The 22,806-nt window shown below is 38.9% G+C and overlaps 1 protein-coding gene across 3 annotated transcripts in view; it reads left to right on the forward strand.

Annotated features, from left to right (window-relative positions):
- Nucleotides 1–22,806, forward strand: part of LOC128693546 (protein maelstrom homolog) — a 68,391-nt gene that overhangs the window by 4,386 nt on the left and 41,199 nt on the right. For 2 of the 3 annotated variants that reach the window (XM_070097401.1, XM_070097402.1), the window contains exons 2-6: nucleotides 8,226–8,356; nucleotides 12,347–12,425; nucleotides 14,884–15,032; nucleotides 20,329–20,520; nucleotides 22,287–22,373. In XM_070097401.1, the coding sequence (XP_069953502.1) occupies nucleotides 8,226–8,356; nucleotides 12,347–12,425; nucleotides 14,884–15,032; nucleotides 20,329–20,520; nucleotides 22,287–22,373 (638 nt within the window). Of the gene's footprint in view, nucleotides 1–2,461; nucleotides 2,652–2,850; nucleotides 3,007–8,225; nucleotides 8,357–12,346; nucleotides 12,426–14,883; nucleotides 15,033–20,328; nucleotides 20,521–22,286; nucleotides 22,374–22,806 lie in introns of all 3 variants that reach the window. The other variant, XM_070097403.1, reaches the window with a different exon arrangement.

Raw genomic sequence — 22,806 nt, forward strand, 5'->3', positions numbered from 1 at the left:
CAAGGTACCAATGTATTTCTACAAGTACATGTGCAAGGTATACAGGCCTAACTGACCTCAATGACATACTGTACTACTACATACATATTGTTATTTAGAGCATTTCAGACAAATTAGGTCAATTTTGTCTAAGGATGTGACCCCCACAAGTCTACTAACACCCAGGTACCCATTTTACTGATGGGTAAACATGGACAACAGATGTAAGGAAGCATGCCTAATATCTCCACCCTTGCCAGGAATCGAACCTGGACCCTCAGCATGTGAAGCGAGAGCTTTGCCTGTGGTCTCATGTTTAATGGCCCTCTCTGGTAGCTTTGGGTCTGGTGGTTATGAATCACTTTCCTGGCATATTTGACTGCTGTAGAGGAGCTATTATTAAGAATTATGATATTCATAGGGAAATGCTGAATCTGTATGTCATTCAAAAACCTGGGGAATGGAAGGGGTTGGTGGTAATTAGGTATGAGTTGATCAAGGGTAAAGTAGCACAGTACCCTTATTCAAGAGTTGTTGAACAGCATAGACACACAACTTTGAATGGTTGCACAAAAGCTGCAGTGATGAGGAATATCCCATCAAGCAGGATAGATTCTATAGTGAATTCTGTATTTTGAGTATACAATGGTACCTAGAGTTTCAAACAGCTCCCAACTTGAACAGTTATGTAAGTGTATTTTTGCAAGTGCTTTTGTAAGTGTATTTTTGGGGGTCTGAAATGGATTAATCTAATTTACATTATTCCTTAGGGGAACAAATTCGTTCAGTATCGGCACTCGAACAGCCTTCTGGAACGAATTAAGTTCGTAACTCAAGGTACCACTGTATATGTATCTTGATTCAAAGAAACTAATCAAAAATACAAATTTGCAATGATCTGTGGCGACTAGTAATTATTTGAAAGTTGACCAAGCATGCTATTAAATAAGCATTACAGTACAGTGGACCCACGACCAGCGATATTAATCCGTTCCTGAGAGCTCATCGTTAATCGAAATTATCGTTAGTAGAGTTAATTTTCCCCATAAGAAATAATGGAAATCAAATTAATCCGTGCAAGACACCCAAAAGTATTGAAAAAAAAATTTTTTACAACATGAAATATTAATTTTAATACACACAAACTGAAGAAGACATGCACAGTTACATGACACATACCTTTATTGAAGATCTGGTGATGATTGATGGGATAGGAGGAGGGGAGCGTGTTGATGGTGTTAGTGTTTAGAAGGGGAATCCCCTTCCATTAGGACTTGAGGTGGCAAGTTCTTTTTCGGGGTTACTTCCCTTTTTCTTTTAATGCCACTAGGACCAGCTTGAGTCACTGGACCTCTGTCACACAACATATCTGTCCATAGAGGCCTGTACCTCCCATTCCTTTATGACATTCCTAAAGTGTTTCACAACATTGTCAGTGTCACAATTACACACTTGTTCAGGTTTCAATTCTTCACTGTCTATGTACTCCTTGAATTCCTGCACATATTTTTCAGGTGCTTTTTGGTCCAAACTGGCAGCCTCACCATGCCTTACCTCACTATGTATGCCACTACAATTCTTAAATCTCTCAAACCAACCTTTGCTGGCCTTAAATTCACTCACATCACCACTAGTTGCTGGCATTTTTCTAATTAAATCGTCATGCAACTTCCTAGCCTTTTCACATATGATCGCTTGAGAGATGCTATCTCCTGCTATCTGTTTTTCGTTTATCCACACCAATAAGTCTCTCAACATCTTTATCACTTGCGATCTCAGTTTCGAAAACATAGTTGCACCTTTGGCAAGAACAGCTTCCTTGATTGCCGTTTTCTTGGCCACAATAGTAGCGATGGTTGATTGGGGTTTTGTGTACAACCTGGCCAGCTCGGAGAGACACACTCCACTTTCATACTTAGCAATGATCTCTTTCTTCATATCCATAGTAATTCTCACCCTTTTTGCTGTAGGGTTGGCACTAGAAGCTTTCTTGGGGCCCATGGTGACTTTATTTTGCAGGTGCAATCACTAAAAAGGCTGTGATAATATGAAATGTTCCAATTGTATGCTTGGAAGCGACCGCAGTGGCTGGATGGCTTGTAAACACTGGCCAGAAGTGGACGTGTCTCAGACGGAACGAATAGTGTTGGTCAAGTTTTTTAGCGCTAGTCGAGGCAAAATTTTTGCGTTAAAATGTATCGCTGGTTGGATTTATCGTTAATCGATGCCATCGTTGGTTGAGGGTCCACTGTACTTGCATTGGTATCCCTGTGCATTGTCTTGTATGCCAAAGGTATATTACTTTTAATTGAGCTAAGACTATTAGTGTGATCCTCTCTAGGGAAATTCCTTAATGCCAGCGAGGCATTTCCGAAGGTGATGCCTTACCCCTGTGGGTTTTTATTAAACCCTAAATATAATTAATAACATAATTATACCATTATTTTTTGTCACTGACTTCTGAGTTGTATTTCTCTCTTAGGCATTACCAGTTTCGAAGAAAGAAAAATATAAAGTCATGAAGCAATGTAGTCAAGAGAGTGCAGAAAAACTTGACTGTAGAGGTTTATCAATGTCAGAGCTTAAACGTCAGGAAGAAAGGAGAAAAAAGAAAATTGAAGATATGAGACGAGAGATCTTAAACACTGTTGATTTTTATGCCTCTGGATTTAGTAAGTTTTAAACACTTATTGCCATGCAATTTTGTTAGCTTTAATAAATAAATAATAATTGTATGCACATGAAAATAGATACTTTACTGGGTGTCTTATAAATTTAAAACTAATTTTTCACAAATAATCCCCCTTCCATTTACATCTCCCAAGTTGATATCTTTGAGCTCCTCACTAACAGTAATACGTTCTTTTACAGTACTTCATGAGGCAACCTTCTATATTGTTAGTACCAGCTATTATGTGCGGACAGAGGAGGATTTCTACTCACCAGCCGAGTTAGGTCTGATTCAGTTTAGCTTCCGCAGAGGAATCATTAAGGAATACACTGTTATTCTAGGCCGACCCCTACCCCGCCTTCCTTCCACTACAGACTGATACACTCTTGAAGTTATTCTGTTTCGCTCCATTCTCTCTACATGTCCGAACCACCTCAACAACCCTTCCTCAGCCCTCTGGACAACAGTTTTGGTAATCCCGCACCTCCTCCTAACTTCCAAACTACGAATTCTCTGCATTATATTCACACAAAATTGCCCTCAGACATGACATCTCCACTGCCTCCAGCCTTCTCCTCGCTGGTAAAACTATACTCTCATACATTCCCCTCTTTGCCTCCAAGGACAAAGTTCTTTGTCTCCACAGACTCCTAAGTGCACCACTCACTCTTTTTCCCTCATCAATTCTATGATTCACCTCATCTTTCATAGACCCATCCGCTGACACGTCCACTCCCAAATATCTGAATACGTTAATAGGTATGGCATTTAAATATTTAGATGTTTTGTTGCCCATGGCTGAATTGTGTAGAATCTTTACTGATTGATTTAACAGCTTGATTATGCAGTCCATATAGTACAGTGGGCCCTCAACCAGCGATATTAATCCGTTCCTGAGAGCTCATCGTTAATCGAAATAATCGTTAGTCAAGTTAATTTTCCCCATAAGAAATAATGGAAATCAAATTAATCCGTGCAAGACACCCAAAAGTATTGAAAATTTTTTTTTTTTACCACATGAAATATTAATTTTAATACACACAAACTGAAGAAGACATGCACAGTTACATGACACTTACCTTTATTGAAGATCTGGTGATGATTGATGGGATGGGAGGAAGGGAGACCGTTGATCTTCTTACTGTTTAGAAGGGGAATCCCCTTCCATTAGCACTTGAGGTAGCAAGTCTTTTTCTGGGGTTACTTCCCTTGTTCTTTTAATGCCACTAGGACCAGCTTGAGTCACTGGACTTCTGTCGCACAACATATCTGTCCATAGATACCTGTACCCCTCATTCCTTTATGACTTTCCTAAAGTGGTTCACGACATTGTCAGTGTACAGGTTGCCAACACTGCTTGCAGTAGCTGTGTCAGGGTGATTTTCATCAAAAAAGGTTTGCACTTCAAGCCACTTTGCATACATTTCCTTAATCTTAGAAGTAGGCAACTTCAATTTCTCTATCCCCTCCTCCGAAGCAGTTTCCTCAGGTCTGCCCTCTTGCTGTTCAAGATGATCTAGCAGCTCATCAGTGGTTAGTTCTTCATTGTCCTCCTCCACCAGCTCTTCCACATCCTCCCCACTAACCTCCAACCCCAAGGACTTCCCCAATGCCACAATGGATTCCTCAACTGGCATAGGATTCCCAGGGTTAGCCTCAAACCCTTCACAATCCCTTTTGTCTACACATTCTGGCCACAGTTTTTTTCAAGCAGAGTTCAAGGTCTTCTTAGTCACTTCCTCCCAAGCCTTACCTATCATGTTTACACAATTGAGGATGGTAAAATGATCTTTCCAAAACTCTTAGTCAGTTGAGTTTCTGGGGTCACTACAAAGCACCTTTCAAACATAGCTTTTGTGTACAGTTTCTTGAAGTTGGAAATAACCTGCTGGTCCATGGGCTGCAGGAGAGAAGTGGTATTAGGAGGCAAAAACTTCACCTTAATGAAGCTCATGTCCCTAGAAAGTCGCTCTGCCAAGTCTGAAGGATGACCAGGAGCATTGTCTAATACTAGGAGGCACTTAAGGTCTAATTTCTTTTCAATTAGGTAATTTTTCACATTGGGGGCAAATGCATGGTGTAACCAGTCATAGAAAAAGTCCCTAGTGACCCATGCCTTACTGTTTGCCCTCCACAGCACACACAAATTAGCCTTGACGACATTGTTTTTCCTGAACACTCTGGGAGTTTCAGAGTGATACACCAATAAAGGCTTCACTTTGCAATCACCACTAGCATTGGCACACATCAACGGAGTAAGCCTGTCTTTCATAGGCTTATGTCCTGGGAGTGCCTTTTCCTCCTGAGCAATGTAGGTCCTGCTTGGCAATTTCTTCCAAAACAGGCCTGTTTCGTTGCAATTAAACACTTGTTCAGGTTTCAGTCCTTCACTGTCTATGTACTCCTTGAATTCCTGCACATATTTTTCAGCCGCTTTGTGGTCCGAACTGGCAGCCTCACCATGCCTTATCACACTATGAATGTCACTATGCTTCTTAAATCTCTCAAACCAACCTTTGCTGGCTTTAAATTCACTCGCATCACTAGTTGCTGGCATTTTTTTAATTAAATCGTCATGCAGCTTCCTAGCCTTTTCACATATGATTGCTTGAGAGATGCTATCTCCTGCTATCTGTTTCTCATTTATCCACACCAATAAGTCTCTCAACATCTACCGCTTGCGATCTCAGTTTCGAAAACATAGTTGTACCTTTGGCAAGAACAGCTTCCTTGATTGCCGTTTTCTTGCCTGCAATAGTAGCGATGGTTGATTGGGGTTTATTATACAGCCTGACCAGCTCAGAGACACGCACTCCACTTTCATACTTAGCAATGATCTCTTTCTTCATCTCCATAGTAATTCTCACCCTTTTTGCTGTAGGGTTGGCACTAGAAGCTTTCTTGGGGCCCATGGTGACTTATTTTGCAGGTGCAATCACTACAAAGGCTGTGATAATATGACATGTTCCAGTTGTATGTTTGGAAGCGACCGCGGTGGCTGGCTTGTAAACACTGGCACCCACGGGACAAGTGAGGTGCGCTCAGGCTAAAGTGGACGCGTCTCGTACGGGACGAATAGCGCTGGTCGGGTTTTTAAGCGCTAGTCGAGGCAAAATTTTTGCGTTAAAATGTATGGCTAGTCAGATTTATCGTTAATCGATGCCATCACTGGTTGAGGGTCCACTGTATATCCTTTGGGCATTAGATAAATTAAGAGGCATATATGTAATAGGTTAAGGGAATTGGTTAACTGTTCTGTTGGTTAAGGAAGTTACAATAGTATGTGTTCTATAACATAGGCAAAGTGAAAGCAGTTCATTAGATTGTTAATCATGGATGAAATGCATAACATATTTGGATAATTCTTAATGGATTTTTTTTCCTCGACAAGTCGGCAGTCTCCCACCGAGGCAGGGTGACCCAAAAAGAAAGAAAATTATTGATTCATATTTATTTCTTTAATGACTTTTTTTTATGTACAGTTATTCTGAAATAATTGGAAAGCACTGTACATTAATAAGCTAGTAATAGCAAGCAGTGCTCTTGCTACCTTAAAAATTATCCCAGAGATAATTCTTTGAATACTAATAGTACAAAACAGTGGAATATTGAATATATTGAAGAGAATTTCATAGCTAAATTGTTGCTGTTTAAAGATCAGGTGCAGGTAAGTTGTTCAGCTTAAATGTGAACATTAAATTGTGAAACAGTAATTTCCAACAATACAGCTGAATTCATATGCTTCATAATTTTCATAATTAGCTTAAACAGTAAACTTTTACCTAAAGCTTATTACACAAATAACTACTTTCCTATGAATGGTAATTTTAAGCAGATTGGAGCAATATTTGTAGAACTTGCCTAGAGTTTACCTGGAGGGGGTATTGGGGGTCAGTGCCCCCATGACTCAATCTGAGACCAGACCTCATTGTGGATCAGGGTCTGATCAACAAGGCTGTTACTGCTGGCTGCATGCACACTGGCATACGAACCACAGCCCAGTTGGTCAGGTACTGACTTTAGGTGCCTGTTCAGTGCCTTCTTGAAGACAGCCAGGGGTCTATTGGTAATCCCCCTTATGTATGCTGGGAGGCAGTTGAACAGTCTTGGGCCCCGGGCACTTATTGTGTTGTCTGTGTGTACTTCTTGTGTCCCTGCTTTTCATTGGGGAAATGTTGCATCTCCTGCTGAGTCTCTTGCTTTCACAAGGAGTGATTTTTGTGTGTAAATTTGGTACTAATCACTCTAGGATTTTCCAAGTGTATGTTATCATGCATCTCTCCTGCCTGCTCTCCAGGGAATAAAGATCAAGGGCCTTCAACCGTTCCCAGTACTTTAGGTGCCTTATACTTGTGTGTGCCGTAAAAGTTCTTTGTACACTCTCCAGGTCAGCAGTTTTTCCTGGCTTGAAGGGGGCAGTTAGTGTACAGCAGTATTCCAGCCTAGAAAGAACAAGCAATTTGAAGAAAATATTGTGGTCTTGGCGTCCCTAGTTTTGAAGGTTCTCGTTATCCATCCTATCATTTTCCTTGCAGATGTGGTAGATACATTGTAGTCTTTGAAGGCAAGATCCTCTGACATTATCACTCCCAGGTCCTTCATATTACTTTTTCGCTCTGTTGTATGGTTAGAATTTGTTGTATATGTACTCTGATACAGTTTTAACTTCAAGTTTTCCATATCTGAGTAGTTGAAATTTCTCTTCATTAAACCTCATTGTTTTAAGTGGCCCATTTGAGACTCCAGGCCTCTTCACTGGCCGCTACTGGGAGTGTGTGTGTGCACACGCTCACTCGTGTGTGTGCGTGTGTGTACTCGCCTATTTGTGGTTGCAGGGGTCGTCATAGCTCGTGTGCGTGCGTGTGTGTGTACTTGTGTGTGCATGTGCGCATGCGTGTACATGTGTGCGTGTGTGCATGCACGTGTGCGTGTGCGCGCATGTGCACGCGTGTGCATGTGCGTACGCGTGTGCTTGCATGTGTGCATGTGTGTGCATGTGCATGTGTGTGCATGTGCATGTGTGTGCATGTGCATGTGTGTGCATGTGCATGTGTGTGCATGCACGTGTGCGCGCGTGCATGCGCACGCGTGTCTAACCCAATTAATATTTGCACTAATAACTCATTATAGTTGTGACCGGGTGTGGACGTGTGAATGGCTCATTACTTCATAATTTGTTCATGGTTGTAACCACCTATAGACGTATAAATGGTTCATTACCTTTGTAACTTGTCATGGCTATCAAAACTTTGGGGTCCAGTCCCTGGACCCATTATGTACCTCTGTAATCTTTTGACTACTGCCCACTGGATGGGTATGGGGTGTATAATAAAGATATTAAACTAAAAAAAAAGTAAAGACAAGTATATGAGGAATATAATCATATGTTTTAAGAATTAACTTCTCATGAGGTAGAAAAAAATCCCCCTAGATTGCAAAACATTAATCAGACTTTCATTTTATATTTTGATAGAATGGTAGCACCACTTGGATAGTAGCATCATATTGAGAGTTGTCTACCCATCCTACTACCTTCAGTCATCTGCCTTATGCTACATTTTATCAACCATTTCAGCTGCGATTCCATTGAGTTACGGTTACACTGCTAAAGTGCACTCTGAAACAACGCACAATTTGTTGGAAGAAAACTGTGGTGTTGAGGACAAGGAAGAAGTCTTCCAGGGATTGAAAGAATTTATTGTTAAGGTTTGTTTTGCTTTTTTTTTTTAACCTTTTAATGTATGTATACTTTAAATATGCATTTATCAAGTCTACCTTACTAATAGAAAGCACTCTTTCTATCAAGGATGCAACCTCCTCAACAAGACCCCTGAACACTGGTGTACCACAGGGTAGCGTTCTCATCCCCCTCCTTTTCCTTTTACATATCAACGATCTTCCAAGAGTATCACAACTTAAACCTATTCTCTTTGCTGACGACATGACTTTTGTCATCTCCCACCCGAATGTAGCCTCACTCAACATTATTGTTAACGAAGAACTCTCAAAAATAGTAACCTGGTTGACCGTCAGTAAACTTACACTTTATATAGACAAAACCTTTTACATTTTGTTTAGGAGTAGAGCAAGTGAGCTCCAGCTAAACATTGTGCTTAACAACGTGCTTATTGCTAAATATAATGAGGGAAAATTCCTGGGTCTGCACCTTGATAACCTGAAATTCAACCCCCATATCCAACACACAACAAAAATAGCTTCTAAAACAGTCGTCATCCTCTCGAAGATACATTACTATGTACCACAAACAGCACTACTTACATTATACTATTCACTGATCTACCCATACCTCACCTATGCTATTTGTGCCTGGGGTTCCACAATGAAAAACTACCTAAAATCAATAACACAAAAAGCCACAGTGCCAATGATCACAAGATCCACAGCTAGATAACCCCCACCCCACCCCCACACTCTTCAAAGACCTAAACCTACTCACTATACAAAGCATTCACTCGTACTATTATGCAGCCTACATTTACACTCACTATACAAAGCATTCACTCGTACTATTATGCAGCCTACATTTACAGAACACCGTCCTGCCAAGTGAGTGTAAAACGAAAGCCTGTATTTGTTTTACATGATGGTAGGATTGCTGGTGTCTTATTTTCTGTTTCATAAACATGCAAGATTTCAGGTACGTCTTGCTACTACTACTAACATTTAGATCACACTACACATACATGTACAAGCATATATATACACACCCCTCTGGGTTTTCTTCTATTTTCTTTCTAGTTTTTGTTCTTTTTTATTTCCTTTTATCTCCAAGGGAAAGTGGAACAGAATTCTTCCTCCATAAGCCATGCATGTTGTAAGAGACGACTAAAATGCCAGGAGTAAGAGGCTAGTAACTCCTTCTGTACAAATTACTAAATTTAAAAAGAAAAACTTTCATTTTTCTTTTTGGGCCACCCTGCCTTGGTGGAATACAATTCTGATAAAAATCCTGACCTGAAATGCTGTCTTGATAGTTGCACTAGGACTCAGACACAACACTAGGCAGAAAAACCTCTGACATTCCCTGTCAGACTAAATCTTTTCAATAACTCATTGTACATAAAGGGGCCCAAAATCTGGAACTCCCTGCCAGAAATCTCAAGAACCATTGGATTAGCTATCATTTTTAAATCTACAGTTAAAAAATGCCTTATCTCCTTTGCTCAATATCATGAACATAGGTAAAATTTTCTCATCAGTATAATTGATATATACTCTCAATATCTGTATTCATCTCAAATGCTAATCACTCCATTGTGGCCACCTAAGGTTAATAATCAAAATTGTATGTCTTCTCAAGACTTATTGAAGCCATATAGCATGACCTAATAGAATACTCAGTTCTCTTGTATTCATTGGAACTCGTCTAATGACCATAAATACTGTTATTGATTTATTAATCTTAAGTTAATTTAAAGTTTGGCCAAAATGCTCTGCATATAAAGGGGCTTTTGGCATGTACACCTAAATTATATTCCTTTGTATAAACATGTCAAAATAAAATATTATTATTTTTTCCAACAAGTCGGCTGTCTCCCACCAAGGCGGCTGTCTCCCACCAAGGCGGCTGTCTCCCACCAAGGCAGAGTGAACCGAAAAGAAGGAAAATCTCCAAAAAGAAAATAGTTTCATCATTTAACACTTTCAACTCACTCATACATAATCACTGTCTTGCAGAGGTGCCCAGATACAACAATTTAGAAGCATATATAAAGATATTAACATATCCCTCCAAACTGCCAATATCCCAAACCCTTCCTTTAAAGTGCAGGCATTGTACTTCCCATTTCCAGTACTCAAGTCTGGCTATATAAAAATAACCGGTTTTCCTGAATCCCTTCACTAAATACTACCCTGCTCACACTCCAACAGCTTTTAACATTTTTGTCATGATCCTGTCAGTTCCAGCCGCCTTACCCCCTTTCATTGTACGTAATGCCTTGCGCACCTCCTGCACATTCACATCCTGCTCTTCACTCCGAAAGGATGTTGTACCTCCCTTTCTTCATCGACAATTAAAAGTTCCTCAAAATATTCCTGCCATCTACCCAATACCTCCAGCTCCCCATGTACTAACTCCCCTACTCTGGTTTTAACTGACAAATCCAATTGTTCTCTAGGGTTTCTTAACTTGTTTATCTCGCTCCAAAATTTTTTCTTATTTTCATCAAAATTTCTTGACAGTGCCTCTCCCACTATCATCTGCTCTCCTTTTGCACTCTATCATCACTCTTCACCTTTTTTTACTTTATATATACTCTGCTTTTCTTATAACACTTCTGCTTTGTAAAAATCTCTTATAAGCTCTCTTTTTCTCTTTTATCACACCCTTTACTTCATCATTCCACCATTATTATTATTATTATTTTTTTTTTTTCCTCCCAACAAGTCGGCCGTCTCCCACCGAGGCAGGGTGACCCAAAAAGAAAGAAAATCCCCAAAAAGAAAATACTTTCATAATCATTCAGCACTTTCACCTCACTCACACATAATCACTGTTTTTGCAGAGCTGCCCAGAATACAACAGTTTAGAAGTATATACATGTATGTATAAAAATACACAATATATCCCTCCAAACTGCCAATATCTCAAACCCCTCCTTTAGAGTGCAGGCATTGTACCTCCCATTTCCAAGACTCAAGTCCGGTTATTTAAAATAACCAGTTTCCCTGAATCCCTTCACTAAATATTACCCTGCTCACACTCCAATAGCTCGTCAGGTCCCAAATACCATTTGTCTCCTTTCACTCCTATCTAACACACTCGTGTACACTTGCTGGAAGTCCAAACCCCTCGCCCACAACACCACCTTTACCCCCTCCCTCCAACCTTTTCGAGGACGACCCCTACCCTGCCTTCCTTTCCCTACAGATTTATACGCTCTCCATGTCATTCTACTTTAGTCCATTCTCTCTAAATGACCAAACCACCTCAACAAACCCTCTTCAGCCCTCTGACTAATACTTTTATTAACTCCACACCTTCTCCTAATTTCCACACTCTGAATTTTCTGCATAATATTTACAGCACATATTGCCCTTAGACAGGACATCTCCACTGCCTCCAACCACCTCCTTGTTGCAGCATTTACAACCCAAGCTTCACACCCATATAAGAGTGTTGGTACTACTATAATTTCATACATTCCCTTCTTTGCCGCCATAGATAACATTTTTTCCCTCCACATATACCTCAATGCACCACTCACCCTTTTTCCTTCATCAATTCTATGATTAACCTCATCCTTCATAAATCCATCCACTGACACGTCAACTACCAAATATCGGAAAACATTCACTTCTTCCATACTACTCCTCCCCAATTTGATATCCAATTTTTCTTTATCTAAATCATTTGATACTCTCATCACCTTACTCTTTTCTATGTTCACTGTCCACTAACCTAATTATTATTATTATTATTATTAATAATAATAATAATAATAATAATTAATAATATTATTATTATATTATTATATTATTATTATTATATTATTATTATATTATTATTATTATTATTATTATTATTATTATTATTATTATTATTATTATTATTATTATTATTAATAATATTATTAATAATAATAATATTATTATTATTATTATTAAATGAGATTGATAGTTTTTAAATAGCATTTTATAATACCTTGTTAATTATGACTACTTTTCTAATAGGAGAACAATAAATTGCCACCTCTCTACACCCTGGAAGAGGAGATGGAGCAAACCGAAGCAATCTTGGATGACATTTCAGGTGGGGTTCGAACACTGTATAAAATTTTCTGTTAATGCACACAGTATCATTTCTTTGCTGACTTGATGTTTGCTAACTATTGATTATTATATTTCACTGACACTTCAGTCTTTTTGCTATTTGAGTTATTAATATAAAGCAGTTACTTTTATGAAGCTGTTAGCAAACACAATTTCCAATTAGAGCACCTCGTTCATTTGCCTTATTCGTAATAACTAAAGGGATAGTGGTATGTTTAAACTTAGTGTGGTGGGAACGTTATGCAGAAAATTTGGCATGTAGAAATTAGAATATAGTGAGGGGTTACCAAAGGTATATATCACAAGGGCTGAGGAGGGCTTGTTGAGGTGGTTTGCGCATTCAGAGAGGGAGCTGGATAGGATGACGAGGGTGGAATAAATCAAGGGTGAAAGGAAGGAGGAATAAGGGTCACCCCAGGAAAGGTTGGATGGGAGATGGGTGGGTTAAAGGAGGTTTTGAGTATTGTGAGCCTGAGCATTCAGTAGCCTTACATGAGCATCATAGGTCAGATAGTGGAGACGAGTGGTTTTTCATGGTTTAACATGGGAAACTGGTTAGCCAGACCAGAGTCCTGGAGGTTGGAAGTAAAGTGCCTGCACTCTGGAGGATGGGTAAGGCTGTTGAAATTTGGAGAGCCACTTGAATTGAACATAAAGAAGGAACACTGCAACAGGCCTACTGGCCTATGCGAGGCAGGTCCAATTCTCCCACTGGCTTGAGCCAAATCTTTGACCAGACACATCACTTAAGGGAGGAACACTGCATCCGATCTAGTAGCACAAGCTAGTCAGGTCCAACTCACACCCACCCACACCAACTCGTGTATTTATCCAACTTATTTTTAAAACTACACAACATCTTAGTGTGTATGACGGTACTCGGGAGTTTGTTCCACTCGTCCACAACTGTTACTAAATTAGTTCTTTCCTATACCCTTCCTGAATCTGAATTTTTCCAGTTTCACGCCATTGCTGTGAGCCTTGTCTGTTAGATGTTTTTAGCATGCTATTTACATCCTTTATTAATTCCTGTTTTCCATTTGTACACCTCAGTCATATCCCCCCCTAATTCTACACCTTTTTAGAGAGTGCAGAATCAGGGCTCTGAGTCTATCCTCATAGGGAAGATTTCTGATACATGGGATCAACTTTGTCATCCTCCCTTATATGTTTTCCAATGCATATATATCCATTCTGTAATAGTGACCAAAATTGTGATGTGTGTGTACTTCAGCAAACACAAATATTGATTGAATGAGAGTGATTGTGTTAACTTTTGTAGGTTACGTTGTCTTGGTTGAAGATGGCCGATATGTTGAAGTAAATTAAATAAATATATCACAAAGTAATGTAAAAGTTTTTTTTTTTTTTATAACATGGCTGTTTTCCACTGAGGCAGGGTGACCCAAAAAGAAAGAAAAAACTTTCATTAGTCATCACATTCACCATCACTCAAAAGAATAAATGTTTTTGCAGAGGTGCTCCAAACTACCAATATCCTAAACTGGCAATATCCTAAACCCCATTTCCAGGACTCTAGTCTGGCTAACCAGTTTCCCTGAATCTCTTCACAATATATTACCCTGCTCACACTCCAACAGGTCATCAGGTCCCAAAAACCATTCATCTCCATTCACTTCTATCTAACATGCTCATGCACGCTTGCTGGAAGTCCAAGCCCCTCACCCGCAAAACCTCTTTTACTCCTTCCCTCCAACCTTTTCGGGGATGACTCCTATCCCACCTTCCTTTCCCAATAGATTTATACGCACTCCAAGTCATTCTACTTTGTTCCATTCTCTCTAAATGACCAAACCACCTCAACAGCCCCTCTTCAGCCCTCTGACTAATACTTTTAGTAACTCCACACCACCTCCTAATTTCCACACTACGAATTCTCTGCATAATATTTACACCACACGTTGCCCTTAGACACGACATCTCACTGCCTTCAGTCGCTTCCTTGTGCTATGTTTTCCTAATTCTTCACTTGTCACAAATCTTTGAGCAGAGTTCTTCATGAATGTGATACATATTTTAAAATGCTTTTTTATAAATAAAAATCTGCCAGTATTCATAGTTGGTCCACATGGAGTATTGAAACTCATTGTGTATTTTAGCCTTTTATTTTTTAAGTGCCGACAGTCTCCCACAGAGGCAGGATGACCCCCCCCCAAAAAAAAAAAAAAAAACTTTCACCATCATTCACTCTATTACTGTCTTACCAGAGGTGCACCAATACTGCAGCTCAGATGCCCATTTTGTTTAACCCTTCTTTGGTGCATTTGCTCAACATTCATGCTACAATAAAAAAAAAAAAAATTGTTTAGGCCAAATGATTTGTTGCTAGTTTTGTTAAGTAATGTTTGGTAATGTATGTATATTTTAAAAGTCCTAATCACTGTCTAAATTTCTGTGAAATTCTCTTCCTCAAACAGAGAAAGGATATTACAGAATCTACTCATTGGATCAACTCTTCATGCACTTGTATTCCAGGACATTCCCAGAGCATCCTATTCCTCAGTCCATTGCTAAAGACATGCTTACACATTGTGGACTAGATTATCATCCTTCTATTGCTTGTGAGGTATGTTATTCTTTTTTGTACTAGTGTATCATAAAAAATGAAAGCAATGTTAACAGTATTGTCATTATTTTTAAATGCAGTAGGTATGGGTTTTGTCAAAAGTGAATCATTTTATAATGTGAACAGTTTCATCTCAAATTGTTAACTTGGGGATCATAAAGAGGTCTGAGGCTTTTGCTTTTATGAATTATGATTATCACTTGTACGTACTTGCTGAATCTGTCAGTTTGTGTATCATCTCGAGTAGATCCATGCTCCTAGTGCCCCATTCGGGACAGAAGAAATGTCAAGAGCTAGAACAAATTCAGAGATCATTTACGGCCTGCATGGACCCAATAAAGCATTTAAATATGTACATACTTGCTGGAGCAGAGGAAAAATGCGGTGGAACCTCAGTACTCAAACAGCTTCCTACTTGAACAATTCAGTATTCAAACACTGTTCGGTAAAAAAAATCGCACAAAAATCGACTGTTTGCTTGGCACTTGACCAAACAAACATGACCTGCCAGAACATCAGTGTAAACTATTTCATGTTTCTTTGCATTTTTGATGTCTTTTTTTTATATTAGTGATACCTTGACTTGCAAGTTTAATTCGTTTCGTGACCCAGCTCGTAACTCAATTTGCTAGTAGTATATTAAATAAATTTTACTCATTGAAATTAATTGAAATGCCGTTAATCCATTCCAGCCCCCCAAAAAACACCCCAATTTTTTTGTTACGGGTTTTTAAATAAAAAATACGTGTTTATAAATAAATGATTTTTGCCTTTTTTGCCAGGTCCCAGCAATGTTTTAGAAATGCTGGAGTATATATGCAACTCCTTGAAGCACGGTGTAAGATGAGCGTCACTCCACTGCTGACATTGCAGCAGTGAAGTGACATTTGATGATCGTGCAGTGCCTTGGCTTTATTTTTCACTGTTACATATAAACATGGCTATCTGTCTGTGTGTCTTTTTGTTTCTATCTATTTGTCTATGTTTATCTCTGTCTGGTTATGTCTTGATCTGCCTGTGTTTGTCTTGTCTCTCTACTTATCTCTGTCTCAGAGAGCCACTCATGAACCAACAGGTATTACAAACAATGCACAGTCGTCACATCTGATTCCTGATCAAGTGAAAATGTGTATTACTTGCCAGTCATGCTATTATGCCTTATATCTACAAGCTTCCCGTTTCCAGGACTCGAGTCCGACTATAAGAAAATAACCGGTTTCCCTGAATCCCTTCACTAAATATTACCCTGCTCACACTCCAACAGATCGTCAGGTCCCAAGTATCATTCGTCTCCATTCACTCCTATCTAACACGCTCATGCACGCTTGCTAGAAGTCCAAGCCCCTCGCCCACAAAACCTCCTTTACCCCCTCTTTCCAACCCTTTCGAGGACGACCCCTACCCCTCTTTCCTTCCCATATAGATTTATATGCTTTCCATGTCATTCTACTTCGATCCATTCTCTCTAAATGACCAAACCACCTCAACAACCCCTCTTCTGCCCTTGACTAATGATTTTATTAACTCCACACCTTCTCCTAATTTCCACACTCCGAATTTTCTGCATAATATTTACACCACACATTGCCCTTAGACTTTAAAGGAGGGGTTTGGGATATTGGCAGTTTGGAGGGATATGTTGTGTATCTTTATACATATATGCTTCTAAACTGTTGTATTCTGAGCACCTCTGCAAAAACAGTGATTATGTGTGAGTGTGGTGAAAGTGTTGAATGATGATGAAAGCAATAATGTTGAAGGATAAGCTATGGCAGGAAAAGAGGGACTATAAATGTATTAATTCAAGGATTATGTGGAGTAAAATAAAGATTGGATGTGAAAAGTGGGTTATAATAAGCGTGTATGCACCTGGAGAAGAGAGAAGTGTAGAGGAGAGAGAGAGATTTTGGGAAATGTTGAGTGAATGCGTGGGGAGTTTTGAATCAAGTGTGAGAGTAATGGTGGTTGGGGATTTCAATGCTAAAATGGGTAAAAATGTTATGGAGGGAGTAGTAGGTAAATTTGGGGTGCCAGGGGTAAATGTAAATGGAGAGCCTTTAATTGAGCTATGTGTAGAAAGAAATTTGGTAATAAGTAATACATATTTTATGAAAAAGAGGATAAATAAATATACAAGGTATGATGTAGCACGTAATGAAAGTAGTTTATTAGATTATGTATTGGTGGATAAAAGGTTGATGGGTAGGCTCCAGGATGTACATGTTTATAGAGGGGCAACTGATATATCGGATCATTATTTAGTTGTAGCTACAGTTAGAGTAAGAGGTAGATGGGAAAAGAGGAAGGTGGCAACAAGAAGTAAGAGGGAGGTGAAAGTGTATAAACTAAGGGAGGAGGAAGTTCGGGTGAGATATAAGTGACTATTGGCAGAAAGGTGGGCTAGTGCAAAGATGAGTAGTGGGGGGGGTTGAAGAGGGTTGGAATAGTTTTAAAAATGCAGTATTAGAATGTGGGGCAGAAGTTTGTGGTTATAGGAGGGTGGGGGCAGGAGGAAAGAGGAGTGATTGGTGGAATGATGAAGTAAAGGGTGTGATAAAAGAGAAAAAGGTAGCTTATGAGAGGTTTTTACAAAGCAGAAGTGTTATAAGAAGAGCAGAGTATATGGAGAGTAAAAGAAAGGTAAAGAGAGTGGTGAGAGAGTGCAAAAGGAGAGCAGATGATAGAGTGGGAGAGGCACTGTCAAGAAATTTTAATGAAAATAAGAAAAAATTTTGGAGTGAGTTAAACAAGTTAAGAAAGCCTAGGGAAAATATGGATTTGTCAGTTAAAAGCAGAGTAGGGGAGTTAGTAGATGGGGAGATGGAGGTATTGGGTAGATGGCTAGAATATTTTGAGGAACTTTTAAATGTTAAGGAAGAAACAGAGGCAGTAATTTCATGCACTGGTCAGGGAGGTATACCATCTTTTAGGAGTGAAGAAGAGCAGAATGTAAGTGTGGGGGAGGTACGTGAGGCATTACGTAAAATGAAAGGGGGTAAAGCAGCTGGAACTGATGGGATCATGACAGAAATGTTAAAGCAGGGGGGGGATATAGTGTTGGAGTGGTTGGTACTTTTGTTTAATAAATGTATGAAAGAGGGGAAGGTACCTAGGGATTGGCAGAGAGCATGTATAGTCCCTTTATATAAAGGGAAAGGGGACAAAAGAGACTGTAAAAATTATAGAGGAATAAGCTTACTGAGTATACCAGGAAAAGTGTACAGTAGGGTTATAATTGAAAGAATTAGAGGTAAGACAGAATGTAGGATTGCGGATGAGCAAGGAGGTTTCAGAGTGGGTAGGGGATGTGTGGATCAGGTGTTTACATTGAAGCATACATGTGAACAATATTTAGATAAAGGTAGGGAAGTTTTTATTGCATGTATGGATTTAGAAAAGGCATATGATAGTGGATAGAGGAGCAATGTGGCGGATGTTGAAAGTATATGGAATAGGTGGTAAGTTATTAAACGCTGTAAAGAGTTTTTATGAGGATAGTGAGGCTCAGGTTAGGGTGTGTAGAAGAGAGGGAGACTACTTCCCGGTAAAAGTAGGTCTTAGACAGGGATGTGTAATGTCACCATGGTTGTTTAATATATTTATAGATGGGGTTGTAAAGGAAGTAAATGCTAGGGTGTTCGGGAGAGGGGTGGGATTAAATTTTGGGGAATCAAATTCAAAATGGGAATTGACAGTTACTTTTTGCTGATGATACTGTGCTTATGGGAGATTCTAAAGAAAAATTGCGAAGGTTAGTGGATGAGTTTGGGAATGTGTGTAAAGGTAGAAAGTTGAAAGTGAACATAGAAAAGAGTAAGGTGATGAGGGTATCAAATGATTTAGATAAAGAAAAATTGGATATCAAATTCGGGAGGAGTAGTATGGAAGAAGTGAATGTTTTCAGATACTTGGGAGTTGACGTGTCGGCGGATGGATTTGTGAAGGATGAGGTTAATAATAGAATTTTCTGAGGGAAAATAGGTTAGTGGTGCATTGAGGTATATGTGGAGTCAAAAAACGTTATCTATGGAGGCAAAGAAGGGAATGTATGAAAGTATAGTAGTACCAACACTCTTATATGGATGTGAAGCTTGGGTGGTAAATGCAGCAGCGAGGAGACAGTTGGAGGCAGTGGAGATGTCCTGTCTAAGGGCAATGTGTGGTGTAAATATTATGCAGAAAATTCGGAGTGTGGAAATTAGGAGAAGGTGTGGAGTTAATAAAAGTATTAGTCAGAGGGCAGAAGAGGGGTTGTTGAGGTGTTTTGGTCATTTAGAGAGAATGGATCAAAGTAGAATGACATTGAAAGCATATAAATCTATAGAGGAAGGAAGGCGAGGTAGGGGTCGTCCTCGAAAGGGTTGGAGAGAGGGGGTAAAGGAGGTTTTGTGGGCAAGGGGCTTGGACTTCCAGCAGGCGTGCGCGAGCGTGTTAGATAGGAGTGAATGGAGACGAATGATACTTAGGACCTGACGATTTGTTGGAGTGTGAGCAGGGTAATATTTAGTGAAGGGATTTAGGGAAACTGGTTATTTTCATATAGTCGGACTTGAGTCCTGGAAATGGGGAGTACAATGCCTGCACTTTAGAGGAGGGGTTTGGGATATTGGCAGTTTGGAGGGATATGTTGTGTATCTTTATATGTATATGCTTCTAAACTGTTGTATTTTGAGCACCTCTGCAAAAACAGTGATTATGTGTGAGTGTGGTGAAAGTGTTGAATGATGATGAAAGCATTTTCTTTTTGGGGATTTTCTTTCTTTTTTTGAGTCACCCTGCCTCGGTGGGAGACGGCCGACTTGTTGAAAAAAAAAAAAAATCATTACTTAAATTGTCATTCGTTGTATTCTTGTCTCTTCATTTTAACATTACTGGTTTAATAAAAGTTTTACTTAGTGATCACTGTATTTGATAATATTCAATTAACTTGCTGCATTGCGCTGTATTGTAATTTCGTAAATTGGTTCCACTCAGCCTTTAACAACTTGTCAATTACAATTATTTCCTTTTTAATTAATAAATATTCTTGTAATTTGCATTTCAATTTTTTTTTACTTTGTCAGTGCCTTGTATTAGACGAGTTAAGACAAATCAGTAGGCTTATTTCTAGTTTGCCAGAATGCTGTGTATACTATGGGCTTTCAAATTGTGTATTTTTGTACAATTTGAAATATTTATTATAGGTAACAGTACTCAGAATAGTCATGCTTGTTATTTTAGTGAAGTGCATATATGAAATATGAATTGCATTTTGTGTAAGCCTTACTTGCCATTGGGTTATTTTTGTATTTTCCAGTGGCATATAACATATCAGAAAGATGCTGGAAAGTATTGCTCCCTTTCATGTGCACGTCGATGGGTGTTCATGATGTGTGATAACATGAATCTTCATGATACCTTTGGAGTGTTACCACAAGAAGGCAAACATCTTCCCTGTGCTGCTTCTGTGTGTGGAGTGCTGGTTGATGTTCCGAGGACAAATATTATGGTAATGAATATTTTATACTGCAGTATGCATTATTTTGTTACTTTTTTAATACACTGGCAGTCTCCTGCCAAGGCATGGTGCAACACTTGCTCAGTTGCAGTCTTTCTAGAAGTGTGCTGACTGCTGGCTTCACTACTGGATTACCACTCCAACTTCAACATCCCTGCCCCTCTGGAAGAGTGCAGGCACTTCCTTCACCTCCAGCACTCAAGGCCAACTTGTCGGGTTTTCCTGAACCCCTTCATTAATGTTAACCCTGCTCACATCCCCAACAGCCCACCATTAACCCTTTGAGGGTTTTGGTCGTACTAGTACGTTTTACGCGTAGGGGTTTTTGACGTACTAGTACTCATAAATTCTAGCGGCCTCAAATCTAGTGGGAGAAAGCTGGTAGGCCTTCATATGAAAGAATGGGTCTATGTGGTCAGTGTGCACAGTCTAAAAAAAATCCTGCAGCACACAGTGCATAATGAGAAAAAAAAAACTTTGACCATTTTTTTTAATAAATCAGCGACTTTGCAGTGTATTTTCGTATGGTATTTATTGTTGTATTCTAGTTTTCTTGGTCTCATTTTATAGAATGGATGACATATTACAGAAATTGAGATGATTTTGACTGGTTTTACAATGAAAGGTGCCTTGAAATTGAGCTCAAAGTAGCAGAAATGTTCGATTTTTACCAAACTTCAAAAGTAAACAAATCGTGCCAAGCGTGCAATACACGTCAACTGGTGAGTCTAATATTCTTTCACAAGTGCACGAATATTATTTATACCATTTTTTACACTAATGCAGTAGTCTGCATAACAGTAAATCTTATATTTTTTGTGAGAATAAAAATTCAAAGTGGAAAGCAAAAGAATATAAGAGGGGCCTTGAGACGTGACTAATGACTAGAGGAAATGTCATTTTAGTGCCAGGAATGTCTTTCTTGTTTATTCTGGACCCTATTCGGAAATTGGCATCTTTTGAAATTTGTGTGAAATTGGCAAAATTGCTAAATTCTGACCACTGTACTGGATAGTTGAATTTATAAATGGGTGGTTTCTTGCACCCATTCTATAGAAAAAATGGAGTTCTAGCGAAATATTCATGTTTTTTGTCGACTAGTACAGTGAAATTGGCCGAAAATGGGGCTCAAAGTGGGCAAAATCGCCGATGCGTAAACATCGCCGAGACCGCTAACTTTGCGAGAGCATAATTCCATAAGTTTTCTATCAAATTTCAAACTTTTGGTGTCTTTATGATCGGGAAAAGATTCTCTTATCTTTTCATAAGAGAAAATAATTTTTTTTTTTTTTAAATTTGGCCGACCCTGAGAACGAGTTTCGGAGAGGGCCTGTCGACCCTCAAAGGGTTAAAAACCACTTCTCTCTAGGCTTTTTATTCACAGGTCTATACATTAAATAACATTAAACCAGGGAACCTCAGTTTAAATTCTGTTCATAAAGTGTAAGCATTGAAATATCATTGACAGTAATTGGTGATTCTACAGATGTAACTGAACAAACCACCAGTATTATATTATGTTGTATGACTTAAAATAAGGTAGAGCTTGTGCATTATTTCAGCATGAATCCACTTCAGAACAGGACTAATTAAAAATTTTCATATTTTAATGCACATGCACACTTCTAATAAAAATTTGTGCACAGATATCCCTCTCAGCCACATAAATATTTTTAACCAGCTCTTTGCTTAATACCCTTTAATAATGTTTTCTTGGATAATAACAGTTGCTTCGAAAATATTTTCCTAACATTCAGGGACCCCTGGAGAAGACATCTGTAAATTCCTGGTGTCCTATTCCTGAAGATGAAGATTTAGGCTTCACAGGTGCATATTCAGGAAAGGTAAGAAAGCTTGACGTCTTGTAGTGATTTCTCTTACTTCCATAATGAGAGGGTTTGCTCCAAGGAACTGGAGCATGTTTAGTTCATCTCCTTGGATCAGATTTGAGTACCCCAATTTCCTAGGAAGTTGCTTCACTTAGAGAATCATGCGACTCTTGGCCCTTGATTTTGAATGGATTATGAATATGAATTCTTACTGAAGGGTTTTGAATTTTTTTGTAATATTTATTTATTTATGTCTTTGCAAATAGTACATTGAGATTTTGTATTTACAATAATGGGTTACAATGCAAAGAGAGCCTCTATTATGCCTAGGCATTATGGGCCAACTTAACATTATTGGCTTACAGACTACTTAACACTAAGAATTACAGTATGTCATAGTTGTACAGTAGAATATTAATTATATCATAGTACAGTAGATTATTAATTA

This window comes from Cherax quadricarinatus, chromosome 57 (assembly GCF_038502225.1).
Source record: "Cherax quadricarinatus isolate ZL_2023a chromosome 57, ASM3850222v1, whole genome shotgun sequence".
NCBI lineage: Eukaryota > Metazoa > Arthropoda > Malacostraca > Decapoda > Parastacidae > Cherax > Cherax quadricarinatus.